Below are 14,247 nucleotides of genomic sequence, written 5' to 3' on the forward strand. Positions count from 1 at the left end.
TACGTGCAATCACTTTTTATTAGATTAGTACGGCGTTACCTTCCCCCACGTTAATAGCAGACATTTCTTGTAAAATATCGCTAGCTTGATGATAGAATATTTATACCAAAGAGAGCCTGCTGTAAAGCACATAATACCATTTAAAAGTTTTATAATGCTACTGCTAATGTGGAGTCATTGGGAAGGTCTGTCAGCTGTAGCCCTAGTTAGTGTTCAGAGGAAACGCTCATTTTGGATAATCAGTGCAGTTTTTAAACTACTCTTTGTTTTCTTGAGTCCCTTGTACTAGGAATTATTTCTCATCTTCAGTACGTAGATTAAGTATCTTGTCCAAGTGGATGCTAAACTGGCTCCAGCGGTCGTGTTACTGCAGCAATAAGAGGTTTTGGTAACCTTGAATCCCAGTTTATGTGCCGTCCCAGTGGAAAAGAGGCCAGTTCTCTGACCGGTATGTGACAAGAAGTGCAAAAGTAATTTCTGAAAATCCACATTATTGATAGAAGAAAGTCTGGACTGACCTGAAATTGATGAACTGCTAAAGGTTTGGCATCTCTTTTGGTAGAGGGATCAAGGACTTTGAACTGGACGGTAGCATCAGCCACGTTGTTGTTCAGTGTGTTTTTAGTCGGAGCACTTCTGTGAGTGTGCGGATACCCACCGATCCTGCTGTGCCACGTCAGTGCTGTAAACGATGCTCTCTGTTGCTGTGGGCGCTTTCTTCCTTTTTTCCGTATTGCGTTGCTGGTGTTCCGTACTTCCCTTGAGGTACCTCTGGGGTACAGAGTTGTGCCTTTCCATCGAAAGGCAAAACGAGCTCCAATTCCTGTTTCAGGAAAACGTCATTCCCTGTTTGACAAATACTAAAGTGTTTTCCATTAAGTCCTAACAGGAAAAAAAGACCTTTAGCAAAATCTGCTAATAATTTTGCAAAGAAATTGCCCGCTTCTCCCCCCGCCCCTTGCCCCCGCAAAAAAAAAAGAAGCTGATTAAAAGGACCATTTCTCTTTAGAGTCCCCAGTACGTAATTAAACCCAATCAGATGTATGCACAAAGCACGATGTCGTCTCTTCCACTCTCTGAGTTCCCAAAAGTATTGGAACAAGGAGGACGAGATGGAAGTGCCACAGGTGAAATGACGGGTACTGCATTTCAGACAAGTTGTCAGTGACCCTGGGATTCCTCTGCGATACTCGGCGTGAGCCAGGCAAGCAGTGCCCAGCCCAGCAGGGCCAGGTTTCCATCGTGGCGCTGGCTGCGCTCCTGCGGCGGATCCCCATCCGGCCCCGGTACATGTTGCCCGATGTGAGTCTGTCGGGGTCTGCTCTAAGGAGATCCGTCCCTTCTCCCCGTGCGTATCCAGCCTTCAAATTAGGTTAGAGAATTGACTCTCCTCGTTGTCAGAGTCGCTACACATATTGTGTAAAGAAATGTGCTATCTCCGTATAGAAATTGGAGCCCTTGCATTTTTTTGAAACTAGTTTGGGATTCACCTTTTGAGTGTTTGGTAACGGTGGTCCCGTCTCGGCTCGTCTGTGATTCTGTGTGATGGCCACCGCAGAGGCAACTTCGGAGGCTTTCCTGCTTAGCACCTAGCTGATGGGATGCAGTAATTTACCTCTGACTCAGCAATTTCTTTTAGTAAGTGAGACTAAATTGCTTCTAAATGACAGGATTGGCACAGCCCTGCTTTCTTTTATTTAAACTTCTGAATGGTGCCGCATGTCCACATGGTTGTTTGTTGCTAAACTTTATATAATGTGTGATTTCAGATTCAGCTTGAAATATATCTATCTCACTACATGTAGCAGTACATTATATGTAATGTTAGTATTTCTGCTTGAATCCTCGATATTGCAATGGAATTCCTACTTTATTAAATGTATTTGATATGCTAGTTACTGTGTAAAATTTAACTTTCTTTTATGGTTGTGCTCTTCCTTTTTACAAGCCGCTAGATACAGGTAGTTTCTGACGATTACTGATCTATGTTTGTATTGCTGATGTACTTAGGGGGTATGTAAAAATCATTTTAACAGAAGAAATAGATATTTAAAAATTTAATACTAACTATATGGGAAAAGGGTCCATTGTGAAAACATAGTTTATCTTTGGATTCAATGTTTGTCTTTGGTTTTACAAAGTAGCTTGTATTTTAAGTATTTTCTACATAATATGGTAAAAATGTAGAACAATTGCAATGCATCAATAAAAAGGGTTAATTTTCTGTACTCTATTAATTTGGTCACTTGATCTATTAATGGGGGTGGAAAAGGGGTTTTGGCATATCCTGGATGAAACATTAACTAACCGTTAATCGTTTGCTGATGACGACGTGGTGCAGCTGTACCCGCAGGCTGTGAGCGGCGCGAGGTCTGGTTCGGAGCGAAGGCAGCGCGTGTCGTGCCAGGAGCAGAGCTGGGCAGCACCAGCCCCGGCACGGGGGTCCCTCGGACTCTGCGGCTCTCAGTGGTGCTCGTGGCGGGTAAACCAGGATCAGGACTATCTCAAGTGAGAAAAAGCTTTCTCATCACTTTGGCTTATGTTCACAGACGCGTTTGAGTTTGCACATGTATTTTAGTGCTCTGAGCACCGCTGAGGGTGGCTGTACAGCCGCCCATTCTGATCCGAACCCGACTTGGGCTGGATGCTGCTGGAAGGTGCTGAAAAGAATCTCTCCCTTCTGATCTTGTGAGACACTTGGATGCCCAGGAAGGCTTCAGAAGGAGGGGAGGACAGAGTCTCTTGCCTTCCCAAAACACCCGTGCCACGCCGCTGCGGCTGGGCAGTGATGGGGAGCACAGAGGAAGGCTCAGCGTTTGTGGTTTGGGCTTCCCGGGGAGCACTTTGAAAGCCTCTGGGCGGGATGGTGGGGGGAGACGGACAGCGAAGAGGGGCTCTTCTCAGATCTCCGGTCCTTGCAGGGGCAGTTGTGGACAGAAACGTTTGCCAAAGGCCCCTGCCTGGTGCAAGTCCCTGGGTGCCAGGGACACTCTGCACTGCCCACGGCAGCCCAGGCCCCCCCTGGACCCGGCGGCCTGCGCGCGCTGGCAGAGTCTGTGGAGCGAGTCCTGCGGGAGCGGGACAAGAGGTGCAAGGGGCCAGTGCCAGCATGGGCTGAACTCCCCAGTGACACTTGGTCGCTGGGATGGGCTCAGTCAGCTGCCCCAGAAGCACCGAAGGGTGGAGCGCTGCTGTGCTCAGCGTCGCTAACCCGGGCAGGCAGAGATGCGCCCTGGCCTGCAGGCGAGCTGTGTTTGCTGGCACCCCCGTTGTCCATCCGTGAGTGACAGCCTCGCGTGCAAGGCAGCAGGGAGGTGCTGGGGCCGAGCCCAAACCCTGCCAGTGCAGCAGCTTCATCTGGCGCCCTGTGCTGCGCAGCGCGGTGGGACGTGGGATGCAGGATGCGGGAGCACTAGGTGGCACACTCATCCTGCATGCAGCACCGCAGCCCTGCGCATGGACGCGGCCGACCATCGGCCTCATGCAGATCTGCAGCAGCAGAGCCAGGGACGACCACGGGCCGTGGCTGGTCTGGCAGCACCGCCGGGACTGGGTGGGTCACAGGCACAACCGCAGGCCTGGCTGCTCCTGGGCACAGTGCTGCAGCCTCCATCCGTCCTGCTGCACCTGGGCCCTGCCCTGTCCCTCGGCCGGCACTGGTGTGCAGGAGCTGCCGTGCGGCTCTGCACCAGTGCTCGGGCAGCCTCGGGAGCAGGCACTGAGCAAACAGCCCCAAAATGGCAGGCAGCCCCTGGCTGACTGCTGGCGGTCGGCCGAGCTGCTGGGCGAGAAGGGCTCTGCGCTGGGGGAGCCTGCAGGACCCCGGTGTGAGGCGGGGGCAGGCAGGAGCTCCCCGCTCAGCAGCCAGGACAGGGGCTGTCACAGGGTCGGTGGCTGGTGGCCACGGTGCTGGCCCAGCTTGGACTCCACGAGACCTGGCGTGTGGCTGAGGCTCAGGCTGGCCATCCGCCTCAGGCATCTCTGCAGGCCGGGAGCCAGGGCTGCGGCTGTGCCCGCGGCTTCGCACCAGGCCCAGCTTGGCCCCACGCTGTCCCCCGGGCTGTCCCCACCGCGACTCGTGCTGTCCCCAGCGCCAGAGGACGCATCCCTCCCGTGCTGCATGGGGCTGCTGCAGCGCTCCCCGCTCGTCCCCAGCCCCTGCCCTGGCCCCACAGCTCACCAGCGCCATGCAGGGCCAGTGCGGGCACCATGTGGGGTGCGAAGGGGTTAAGGCGCCCGGGGCTGGTCTTCGGGGAAGGAGCAGCTTCTCCTCCCCTCTTCACATCTGGATTCAATAAGGGCTGCGAGAGGCCGGAGCATTCCTGAGCACTGAGGTGGAGGCTGCACTCTCTGATGGCCATGGGGCCCTGGCGCTGCCTGCTCCTCCTGCCGCTCCTCGCCACGGCCCTCCGCGCCCAGCAGCAGCAGTTCATGGAGTACGTGGAGCGGCGCCTCACCCTCCTGGAGGTAGAGCCCCCCTTTTCCCCATTTCACCCCATTTTGCCCTGCTGTGGGGTCCCAGGCCTTTCCTCCCCCGGGGCCGGCGGGGCTGGGAGCAGGCCCGGGGCAAGGAGGAGCCGGGACCGGAGCAGAGCTGGCGTGGGGTGCCCCGGCCCCTGCCTGCCAGGGCCCCGCACAGCCCAGCACCAGCACCACAGGGATGGGAGTGTGACGGGAATGGGAGCACCGTGGGATGGGCGGATCGCAGTAGCCGGGGCATCACAGTGCTGGGGGCGTCATGGGGCTGGAAGCATCACGGGAGCGGGAGTATTGCAGGTCTGGGAGCATCGTGGGTGCAGGAGCGTGGCAGGATAGGACCCAGAGCCATGAGCACCAGGGATGCAGTGCTGTGTGTCTCCGGGGGCTCCCACAGCCATGCTCAGGCAGTGGGATGGCTGCCACGGACAGGCTGTGAAGTGCAGAAACCTCAGTGTCCCCTTGGCCACCCCAGGAGAGGATCTCACAGTGGCACGACCAGAGCAGCCGCTACTCCACGGAGCTGCGGGACTTCAAGAACCAGGTGCTGGGGATGCTTGAGACAGCAGAGAAGGAGCGGGAGGCGATGCGGTCAGAGGCAGAGAGCGCAGCGGTGCGTGTGGACCGCCTGGAGCGTGAGGTGGACTACCTGGAGACACAGAACCCCGCACCACCCTGCGTGGAGGTGGACGAGACCCTGATGGAGAAGCAGGTGGCCACGGCCAAGCAGAGGAAGAACGAGAAGTACACCAAGCTGACAGGTGAGGCGCTGCCGTGGCTCCCTGGGGAGATGGTCCCGGGTGCGGGGTTGCCCTCGGCCTTCCCAACCCACCCAGGTCCAGGCCTCCCCCGGCCGCATGCTGTGGCATTGAGTCCCAGCAGAGCAGCTCTGAGGTGTCTCTGGCGCAAAATCCTGCATCCCCAGAGCTGCCTGGGAGCTGCATTCACGGCCCAGGACAGAGACTTGGGCTTCTCCAAAGCCCTCGGGGAAGGGCTGAGGTGAGAGTGGCCTCCCCTGCCCATGACACGGGTGCACAAGGGGACTTCTCGATGCCACCAGGGATGGCACTGCAACCTCTTCAGTGACTTTGCCTGAGGGCTGGGGTGGGACGCAGCAGGACCTGTGTGACTCCAGCACAGGGTGGCAGCAGTCCCTGCTGCAGGGCTGGGTGGCTTCCAGGCTTTCACAGCTGCCCCACTCTTGCAGACTGCAGTGACACCATCGCAAGCATCAGAGCCATGAAGATCCTGAAGCGTTTTGGCAGCACCTCAGGGCTCTGGACCAAGGATGCCGCAGGGAACTCTGAGAAGATCTACGTCTTTGATGGCACTGCCAATGACACGGTGTACGTCTTCCCCCGCATGCGGGAGTTCACCCTCTTCTCTGCCACCCGCAAAGCCGCCCGCATCAAGCTGCCCTATCCCTGGGTGGGCACCGGGCACCTGGTCTATGATGGGCATCTCTACTACATCCGCCAGCAGGGCCCCTTCCAGGTGATCAAGTTCAACCTGGCCAACAAGACAGTGGTGGACAGCTCGGTGTTCCCGGCCGAGGAGCAGATCCCTGTCTTTGGGCTCTCCCCCTTCACCTACATTGAGGTGTCGGCAGATGAGGAGGGGCTCTGGGCCATCTACGCCACCAAGGAGGATGAGAAGAACATATGCCTGGCTAAGCTGGACCCCACCTCACTGGACATCGAGCAGATGTGGGACACGCCGTGCCCACGGGAGAACGCCGAGGCCGCCTTCGTGGTGTGCGGGGCACTGCACGTGGTCTATAACACCCCCCTGCCCAGCCGCTCCCGCGTGCAGTGCGTCTTCGACGTCAGCGGCACGCTGGCCCCCGAGGACGCCTCCCTCGTCTACTTCCCCAAGCGCTATGGCTCCCACTCCAGCATGAAGTATAACCCCCGGGAGAGGCAGATCTACGCCTGGGACGATGGCTACCAGATCATCTACCGCATGGAGATGAAGAAGAAGCTGGAGGTCTGAGGGCCATAGCAGGATGTCCCTGCACGTCCGGCCACTTCGCCTGGGCAAGCATGGCTCTGCCCATCCCACCCCACGGGCACAGCCGGCCCCAGCATCGGTCGGCATCTCTGCCCTGTCTCCCATCACTGTGAAATAATGAAATGCTGGACCCCCGCCCCTGGCCACTCTCCACCCACCGGCACCAGGCATCCCTGCCCAGGACCACCCTGCAGAAACCTGGACTAATTTAATGAGATTTTTCTTCTCTGTGATATAATGAATAAATACTATGCAGCGAGCTGCAGCCACCTGCTTGGGGGGAGCATGGGGTGCTGGGGCCAGGCTGTCAGAGCCATGAGCTCCACATCGCCCCAGAGTCACCCCAAAAGACACCTCCCAAGGGTGGGGTGGCCACAGCAGACAGCGCAGGCGGCTCCTCGGGCTGGGGGGCTGGGCGCGGGGGCCGGGCTGGGGGATCGGGCTGGGCGCTGGGCAGGGGCTGCAGGCAGGGATTGAAGCTGGAGCTTCAGGCGGGCGCCTGCTGCACAAGGGGACCTCTGAGCCTGGCCAGGGCCAGCCTGTTTTGCATGTGCAAAACTGTGAGCAAATAGCAAAATCCCTTAATCTGAGAGGACAAATGGAGATTTTCCTCGCGTGCTGGGGGAGGCGTCCTAGCCAGCAGGCACCAGATGTTGCTGATTTGCTGAGTTCATGTCTAATGAAGCACAGCCATCTTCCCCCTGCAGCCGCAGCATTGCCACAAACCCTTTATGTAAGGCCCTGGGTCCCCTCAGCCCCTTCTCGTCCTTGTGTCACCAGCACCGAATCCCACACGGCCCCACGACGGCAGCACCCCAGAGATGGGGTGGGACAGGGCAGGTTCTGGGAGCCCTCGGGATGGCAGCGCCGGCACTGCCAGGGCTTGAGACACTTGTCCCCGAGGCAGGGGCCAAGGCTGCAGCCGGTGCCTGCTGGGCACGGGCACAGCCCCGTGTGGCCACCATGCCATGTCCGTCTTCTTCCAGTCCCCGCTGTGTCACCCATCAGTGACTGTCCCACATGCTGCCACTGGCACCACATCCCTGGAGGGTGCAGGAGTTGACCCATTTCTGGCCAGAGATGCCGTGGGCCCTCCAGAAACCTGGATCTGCTGGGGTTGTTCTTGTCAAGGTGTCCTGAGAGCACAAAGGATGACTTGCAAGGTGTGTATGTGTTGTTAAGCATCCTTTTTTCCCATCAGAGACCAATTATGGGGACAAATGCTGAGCACATGAGCTGGTCAGGCCAGGGGGTCGCATCCTGTCGGTGCCGGCTCAGGGCGCTCCCCCGCCTTGGGGCAAGAGGCCCTGGGGCTCCCAGGGGGCTCCCAGGGACACCCGCCCTCCCGGAGCTGCAGCATGGCCATGCCAGCCCCTCGCTGACAGAAAGCCATCCGGTGTCCCCCCGCACCCACCTCGAGACAAGCTGTGCTGCGTATTTGCTTCAAGTTCTTCTGTATTATAGTTAAAATATCTTTCAGTTTCATACAAAAATGTTTAAATACACACCTTGAATGACTGTAATTGGATGGTTCTGAAAGTTCAACACACAGCGCAAGTCAAGCAGAGAAATTATCCAAGTGTGAAAGACTATGTGAACTGTCAAGTTAATTTATAACCCTTTTCAAGATCAATAACTACAGTAACAAAAATATAATTTTCAGAAATTGCACAGTTGTAAATAATTATGCCGATGATTTCTCTAGCTTGAATTAAAATTGATGGGGCAGTAATGATTCTGCACCAGAAACCATATTCTAACCTGAAACAGGCCCTGCAAATCTGACACTCGGTCCCCTGAGAGGCGCGTGCTCTCCTGGGCGCGAGCGGGACGGGGCACAGCCACTGGCAGCACTTCCCAGAGTCCTGTTTGTGCCAAGCATCGTGTGATCATCAAGTATTTTAATCTTTTTAGAATATCTGGCTCATTAGGCTTCGTCTCGCCACGCAGGAGGGGTGGCTGGCCTGCGCTGCCAGGGTGCCCTCGGGGCCCCGCTGCCGGTCTCTCGCTCGGGGCGACCGCTGCCGCCTGTGCCGGCGGGGACGTGTCCCGTGGACCGGAGGGGGAAGCCGGGGCACAGTGGGGCCCCTGCGAGTGCCAGGATGGTCCGGCTTCTCCTTCAGGACGCGTTTACTGACACCAGGAATCGCGGGTATGAGGGCGGGCGAGGGGCTCTGCTGCTGCCCTGCAAAGCCCCAACGTGACAAGCGCCTCCAGTAACCACGTGCTCACGTGGAATTTGTTTTGTACAAACACTTTGGGAATGAGAAGCAACACGGAAAAATAACTGCAGTGCCTGATGGGCTCATAGAGTGCAGCACTTATCTAGCACTCCACATCTTCAAAGTACTTCAAGAAACACCAACTAATTAATCCTTGGAATAACCCCTGTAAAGCAGAACAGCGTTATCTTCATTTGGTGACAAACGCTCAGACAAAACCCCCATGTTTGATCATTAAAAGTGGTTCGACTCTGAGCAGGCTGAAGGCAGCTTGGGCGAAGGCGGTGGTCCGGCGCAGACCCCAGCGAGCCCCCAGCTCCCCGGCTTGTGACAGGGGAGCGGTGGCAGGACCGTGGGCGCTCGTCCCCGCGGCTCGTCCCCACGCTGCCTCCTGGGATGGGGTTCAGCCCCACTTGGCACCGTCTCACCCCACTGCAGGTGAGTCTCTGCCATCGTCTGGCTCAACAGAGGACTGTGCGGAGCGAGCGACCTCAGAGGGAGCCTGGGGGGCTCTGCTGCGCGATAGCGCACCGAGGAGGGGGCTGTTCATGGGAGGGAAAAGCAGCAGAGATGCAGGGGCAGTTCGTATTCGCCGTGGCGTGGAAACGCACCCACTCTGCTGCGGGGTCCTGCCCCGATGCCCCGGCCACCCCCCGGGCACCTCGCAGGCTCCGCTGCTCCCACGCGCAGGAGGCCACCTCCCGCCAGGCCTTACTGACTTATTTTGTTCTTGTTTAAATATTTATCTACCCCATTAGGAGAAAGCAAAGGTTGTGCCACAGCTGGTGGGATGGGCAGGGCCCTGAGTGGTAACAGGTGTCAATTGCCCTGTGGGAGGCCCCAGCTCCCCCCAGGGATGCGGGGACCCCTCTGCCCCCTGGGAAAATGGTGGGGTTTGTCGCTTTTGTGGCTGCCCCCAGTTCCTCTGTGCCTCCCAAACCCCAGGGCTGCCCAGCTCTTTGCCCTCCCAGCCATTCCCTCAGAACTAACAGATTTTCAGGAAAATTCAGCCTTGACTTCAAGGTCACCGGTGGCAGAGACTCCACCGTGTTCCAGTTTAGCCGGGGCAGGTTACCTGCAGCCGCTGTGGACAGCCAGGCCCTCCCCACCACGGAAGGCTGTTAAAGCCCCTCATTTCCGAGCGCCTGGTCCCCTTCAGCCACCCGATGGAGGTGGCCCTGGGACAAGGGCTGTCCCTTTCCCGTGTCCCCGCGGCGGGGCTGTGGGCTGCAGCTCGGGACGGCTTGTGGCCCCGAGCCCCCACCCTGGGCAGTGGCCAGGAGAGCCCCCCCCCCGCCACGGCCATGCTCCACAGCCGTGTTATCGCTTTCCCTAATGAGGGGTTAGTGGAAAATATGCTAATGTGGCTGCTCCAGTGAAGTCACTGCTTTCCTTGTGAGTCTGCAGCTCCTTGTGCTTTAATTGCCAAATATTTTATCTCTTTAAAGAAGAGTCTCTGTAAGTAATAATCCCTTTCATCTCTGCTCCTCTTGAAAAATACTTCTCTTTGGAAGGCAATCTGATAAAGTAAATTGAGAAGTTGTGCTAACAGTAGGGAAGAGAAAGCAAGATCTTCTGGCTAATTTTTTCCCCTTTGCCTAATTCTCAAGGATATTGGCTTTTTTTTCGTCCCTGACTTTTCCAGCTCACATGAAGTGAGGTGGTTCTGCATGTAGTATTAGAAACAAGGGAACTAAAATTAAAAGTAGGCAACTTAAACAAGTGTATTATAAAGTTGCTATTGTATTGAAACAAGAAGAGGGGGATAATTTCTCCATTTAACGCTTTCTTAATGGCTGGTTGGTAAGTATAATCACAGGCTTTTAACTTCAAATAGGTTTTTCTGCCCACGTAACATCTGGTTGAGGTCTAACTCATCACACATGAATTGGGAAGCAACAAACCGCTCTATGGAGGACTTCTCAGCAGAAGTGGGAGGACGCTGGAGCTTGAGATGGAAGCACTAAGAGGGACACACAACGGCAGCAGCTTGCCTACAGTCCTTTGCACTTTCTAATGAAAAGAGAGAATAAGCTGAAACCAAATTCACCAGGAATGTTTGCCTGGGGCTCTGTTGCAGAGAGGGAGGGCTCAGGCCTCGGTGTCAGCGTGGGCTGGGCTGGAGCCAAACCCTCCTCTGATCGCCGCGGCACCTGGCCAGATGTGCTGAGACCGGGGTCAGCCAGGCGTCACTTCTGAAAGGGAAACGGTCTCCTTCCTCTGAAAGTGGGATCTGCCGATGAACAACAGGGATTTGGAAATGTGTGCTTAATCACGGCTCGGCGCTATTTCCGATTTTCTCATTGTCCGGGAGCTGGGGGATCTACAAGGCAGTTTTATGGCTCTGGGGACAGGAGGGCCTGGGAGTGTGGGCACAGAGCGGGGGTCTGCAAGGACGGGAACGACGAGGGGCCAGGGAGGCTTTCCTGGGATACCTGTCCATCCGAGGGATGACCCTGGCCTGGTGTCCTGCAAAGCCTGGCACTGGCTGGTCCGTCCAGGGGTGCTCAGCCTGGCAGGGGGACCGTCCTGGGGAGTCCTCTTGTCCATGGCCATTTCTGCCTGGGGGAAATGACAATGATGATGAGAGATTTGAGGGGGAGCACACTGGGCCACAGCTGTGTTCAGCTTGTCCCCGCTTCCCCCAGCCCCCTGGGTCCCTGCAGGCTGGTGCTGGGGTGCCCAGGCTCCGCTCGCCCTCCCGCTGCCGGGGTTCCTGCTCCTCCCTGTCCTCCCGGCAGAAGGAATGAAAATAAAGTCTTCAACTTCAGAGCTCACAACCCTGTCAGAGGAGCTGTGGTTTGTGACACACGCAAAGTTTCGTTATTTTCCGGACAGTTTCATTTACTAACAGAATTTGCAGTTATTTCAGTGCTTTGATCAAGATGGATTACTCTGCGTGCGCTGCTCCCGTTTGTGGTGATGTCTCTGTCTCCAGCCATGGATATCGCTGACAAGACGACCCACGCAGGCAGCTCACACCATCCCAGGGATTTCACGCATCCTGAAGTCTACATGATTTCACTAGGATTTTCTTTGGGATGTTATTATTACTAATGCTATTATTATGAAAGATGTTTCCTGAGGACAGAAAAATACTAGCTCAGCTATTCATCTAAGCAGTTCTTTAATTTCTTTCCTCTCCAAAAATCAGCTCCCCAGAGCCTTTCTGGAATAGATCCGAATTTTCTACTTAACAGATCCTCCTGAGGCAAAAATGCTGAGGGCTGCAGTGCTTCTCCCTCTGCAAAGGAGGAATTGGGTTTCTCTCCCCGGTGCTTTGCCCCGGCACTGGCTGCAGTTTGGAGATCGTGGGCCGGCTCCAAGGAACACAAGATAAAGTTTTGTTTGTCCGTTTGCCCCCGGCTCCCCACCCCCAGTGAAACACCGAGTTTGGGGTGCGCAGCCCCCTCGCCCCCCCGCCGGCCGGGAAGGACAAGTGGCGCAGGTGAGGGCAGGTGCCCTGCTCTGCCCGGGGGCTCCTGGCACATCGGCGCCCATGGCTGCACCGGCGCTGGGTGGGACGAGGATGCGGGAGTCCAGGGGGGCCGGAGCAGCCGCCCCCCAGCGCAGCACCCCTGGCTCTGCTCCGTCTCTCTGCTGCAGGTGTCTGACAACGTGGAGGGAGATATAACCATGGTAACTGTGATTATTATGGAAAATTGCTGCCATTACTACAGAGGCAGGGTCAAAACAAACAGAAATTACCAATTTTTCTGTTTCTAATAAAATACAGGAGTGTATTATTGACTCACTAATTGCTCTGTTAAATGGATTTCTCCAAAATTACCTACCAACCCTTGTGAATGAAAATGATGCAAAGATGAGCACTTCCATGGAATTGCTCAGGCAAGGAAAAATGAAAAGTCTGATTAAACACCCACGGCAAAGCCACCGGAGGAGCGTCTGTCCAAGGAGCCCAGATGTCTGATGCAGAGGGGCAGCCGCCCGTCCTGCGTCAGGGCGGATTTTGAGCCGAGGTGTTGCACCAGTGGCACCCGCTGCAGTGCGGGTGGGTGTGCGGTGCCGGTGCTGTGGCAGGGTCCTTCCCCAGACCCGCCGGCGAGAGCCCACGCACATGCGTGTCCCTGGTGCGTCCCTGTCCCTGCCCCCAGAGGGGACTCGGTCGTCCCGCAGTCACCCAAAGCAGCCTGCTTTGTTCTCCGTCCCCTGCCAAGAAGCAGCGCTCCCAGGCTTAATAGCTCTTAATTCAAGCTATAAACTTTGTGTGGCTGAAGGGACATTTTAGCGTTGATTTAGAGCAACGGCGCTTTTCAGATTGCCCGGCCCCAGGCTGGCAGAGGAGGGCCCGGGTCTGAGCGAGAGCAGCTGAAGTGCTGCTGCAGGGGGAGAGCTCTGCGCGGGGGCTCGGGGGGCTCCGAGGAGGGGCAGGGCAGGGGCACCCCCTCGGCCGCAGCGGGACGGATCCCCCCGCCCGGCAGCCCCTGGGGCAGCGATGGCACCAGGCAGGCTCCCGTGGCGGGGCAGAGCGTGAGCTCTGAGTGGGAACGCGAGGTCTTTAATACGCAATTAGACCATGCGACCAAGGGGAAAATGAGAACAAAGAAACAAATGTTAATGCGTCCATTAATTTGCAATGGAAACCCAGTCCCTGACCTCCAGGTAGCTGCTTCTTGCCAAGTGTTGGAGTCCAGCCCGTGACTTTCGCAGCCCTTCTCGTCTTTTAGTTTTCACTTCCTTTTCACCTAAAATTGCTTCAAGCCATGCAACCTGGAGGACTCCAACAGCCAAACACACAGGTCACAGAGCAGAGCTGTGCTTTGTAACTGCCTCCTGCAGAAGATTGCTCCTCACAGCTCTGTTCTAAATTGTCAATTCTTCCTTGACTGCAGGTTTTCAGGAAAGCAGGGTTTTAAATTAAAAGCAGTTTTCCCCAACTGAGCCACCTCTGATGTCAGTGTCATCTGCCATCTCCTGCTTCTCTCCATTCCCGATCCAAGATTGCCGCAGAAATTGAAATGCTCAGCTTGTTATAGCATAAATGAAGAAATATAATTTAATCAAGAGGCATCAGTACCAATAAATCCCATGACATGTTGCACGGCCGGGGTGCAGTGTCATCGCCCTGTGTATTGACTGTGCAGCGTCCCCGGGCCGTGTTCAGCTGTTTGCCCGCAAAACAAGCAATTGTGGGACTGATGTGCCTCGCTGGCTCTTCTGTTTTTCCCTTCATTGCAACAGCCACTTTCATAGGCTTAGAGAAACATGCAATTTTAGGCAATAATTATTTTCATTGCATCACCAACTCCGTTCTCTCTGCTGGGAACTCTCGCTTGGGGCCAAACAAATCAAATGTGCCAGCGCCTTCAGCACTGTACCCGGACCCAAAGGTGACCCCCCCGGGGTGCGGGGGCCTTGCCGGCTCGGGGCTGCACCCCGGCACTCGCCGTGGGGCTGGGATGAGGCCACGGTCCCCTCACGCTCCCGGGGCCGCACATCTCAGCACGGGCTGTTCTTCCCGCAGCACTGTCCCTGCGCCTTCGCTGGGCAGAGGAGGCATCGCTTCGGTGGAAGGAGG

The 14,247-nt window shown here is 56.3% G+C and overlaps 1 protein-coding gene across 1 annotated transcript; it reads left to right on the forward strand.

Annotated features, from left to right (window-relative positions):
• Window positions 1–4,313: 4,313 nt before the first annotated feature.
• OLFML3 (olfactomedin like 3) lies at window positions 4,314–6,750 on the forward strand. The gene is made up of 3 exons (XM_074564274.1): window positions 4,314–4,467; window positions 4,952–5,237; window positions 5,684–6,750. The coding sequence occupies exons 1-3, from the start codon at window positions 4,354–4,356 to the stop codon at window positions 6,466–6,468; spliced, it is 1,185 nt and encodes a 394-aa protein (XP_074420375.1). The 5' UTR covers window positions 4,314–4,353; the 3' UTR covers window positions 6,469–6,750.
• The last annotated feature ends 7,497 nt before the right edge of the window (window positions 6,751–14,247 follow it).

Source organism: Larus michahellis, chromosome 21 (assembly GCF_964199755.1).
Source record: "Larus michahellis chromosome 21, bLarMic1.1, whole genome shotgun sequence".
Lineage (NCBI taxonomy): Eukaryota > Metazoa > Chordata > Aves > Charadriiformes > Laridae > Larus > Larus michahellis.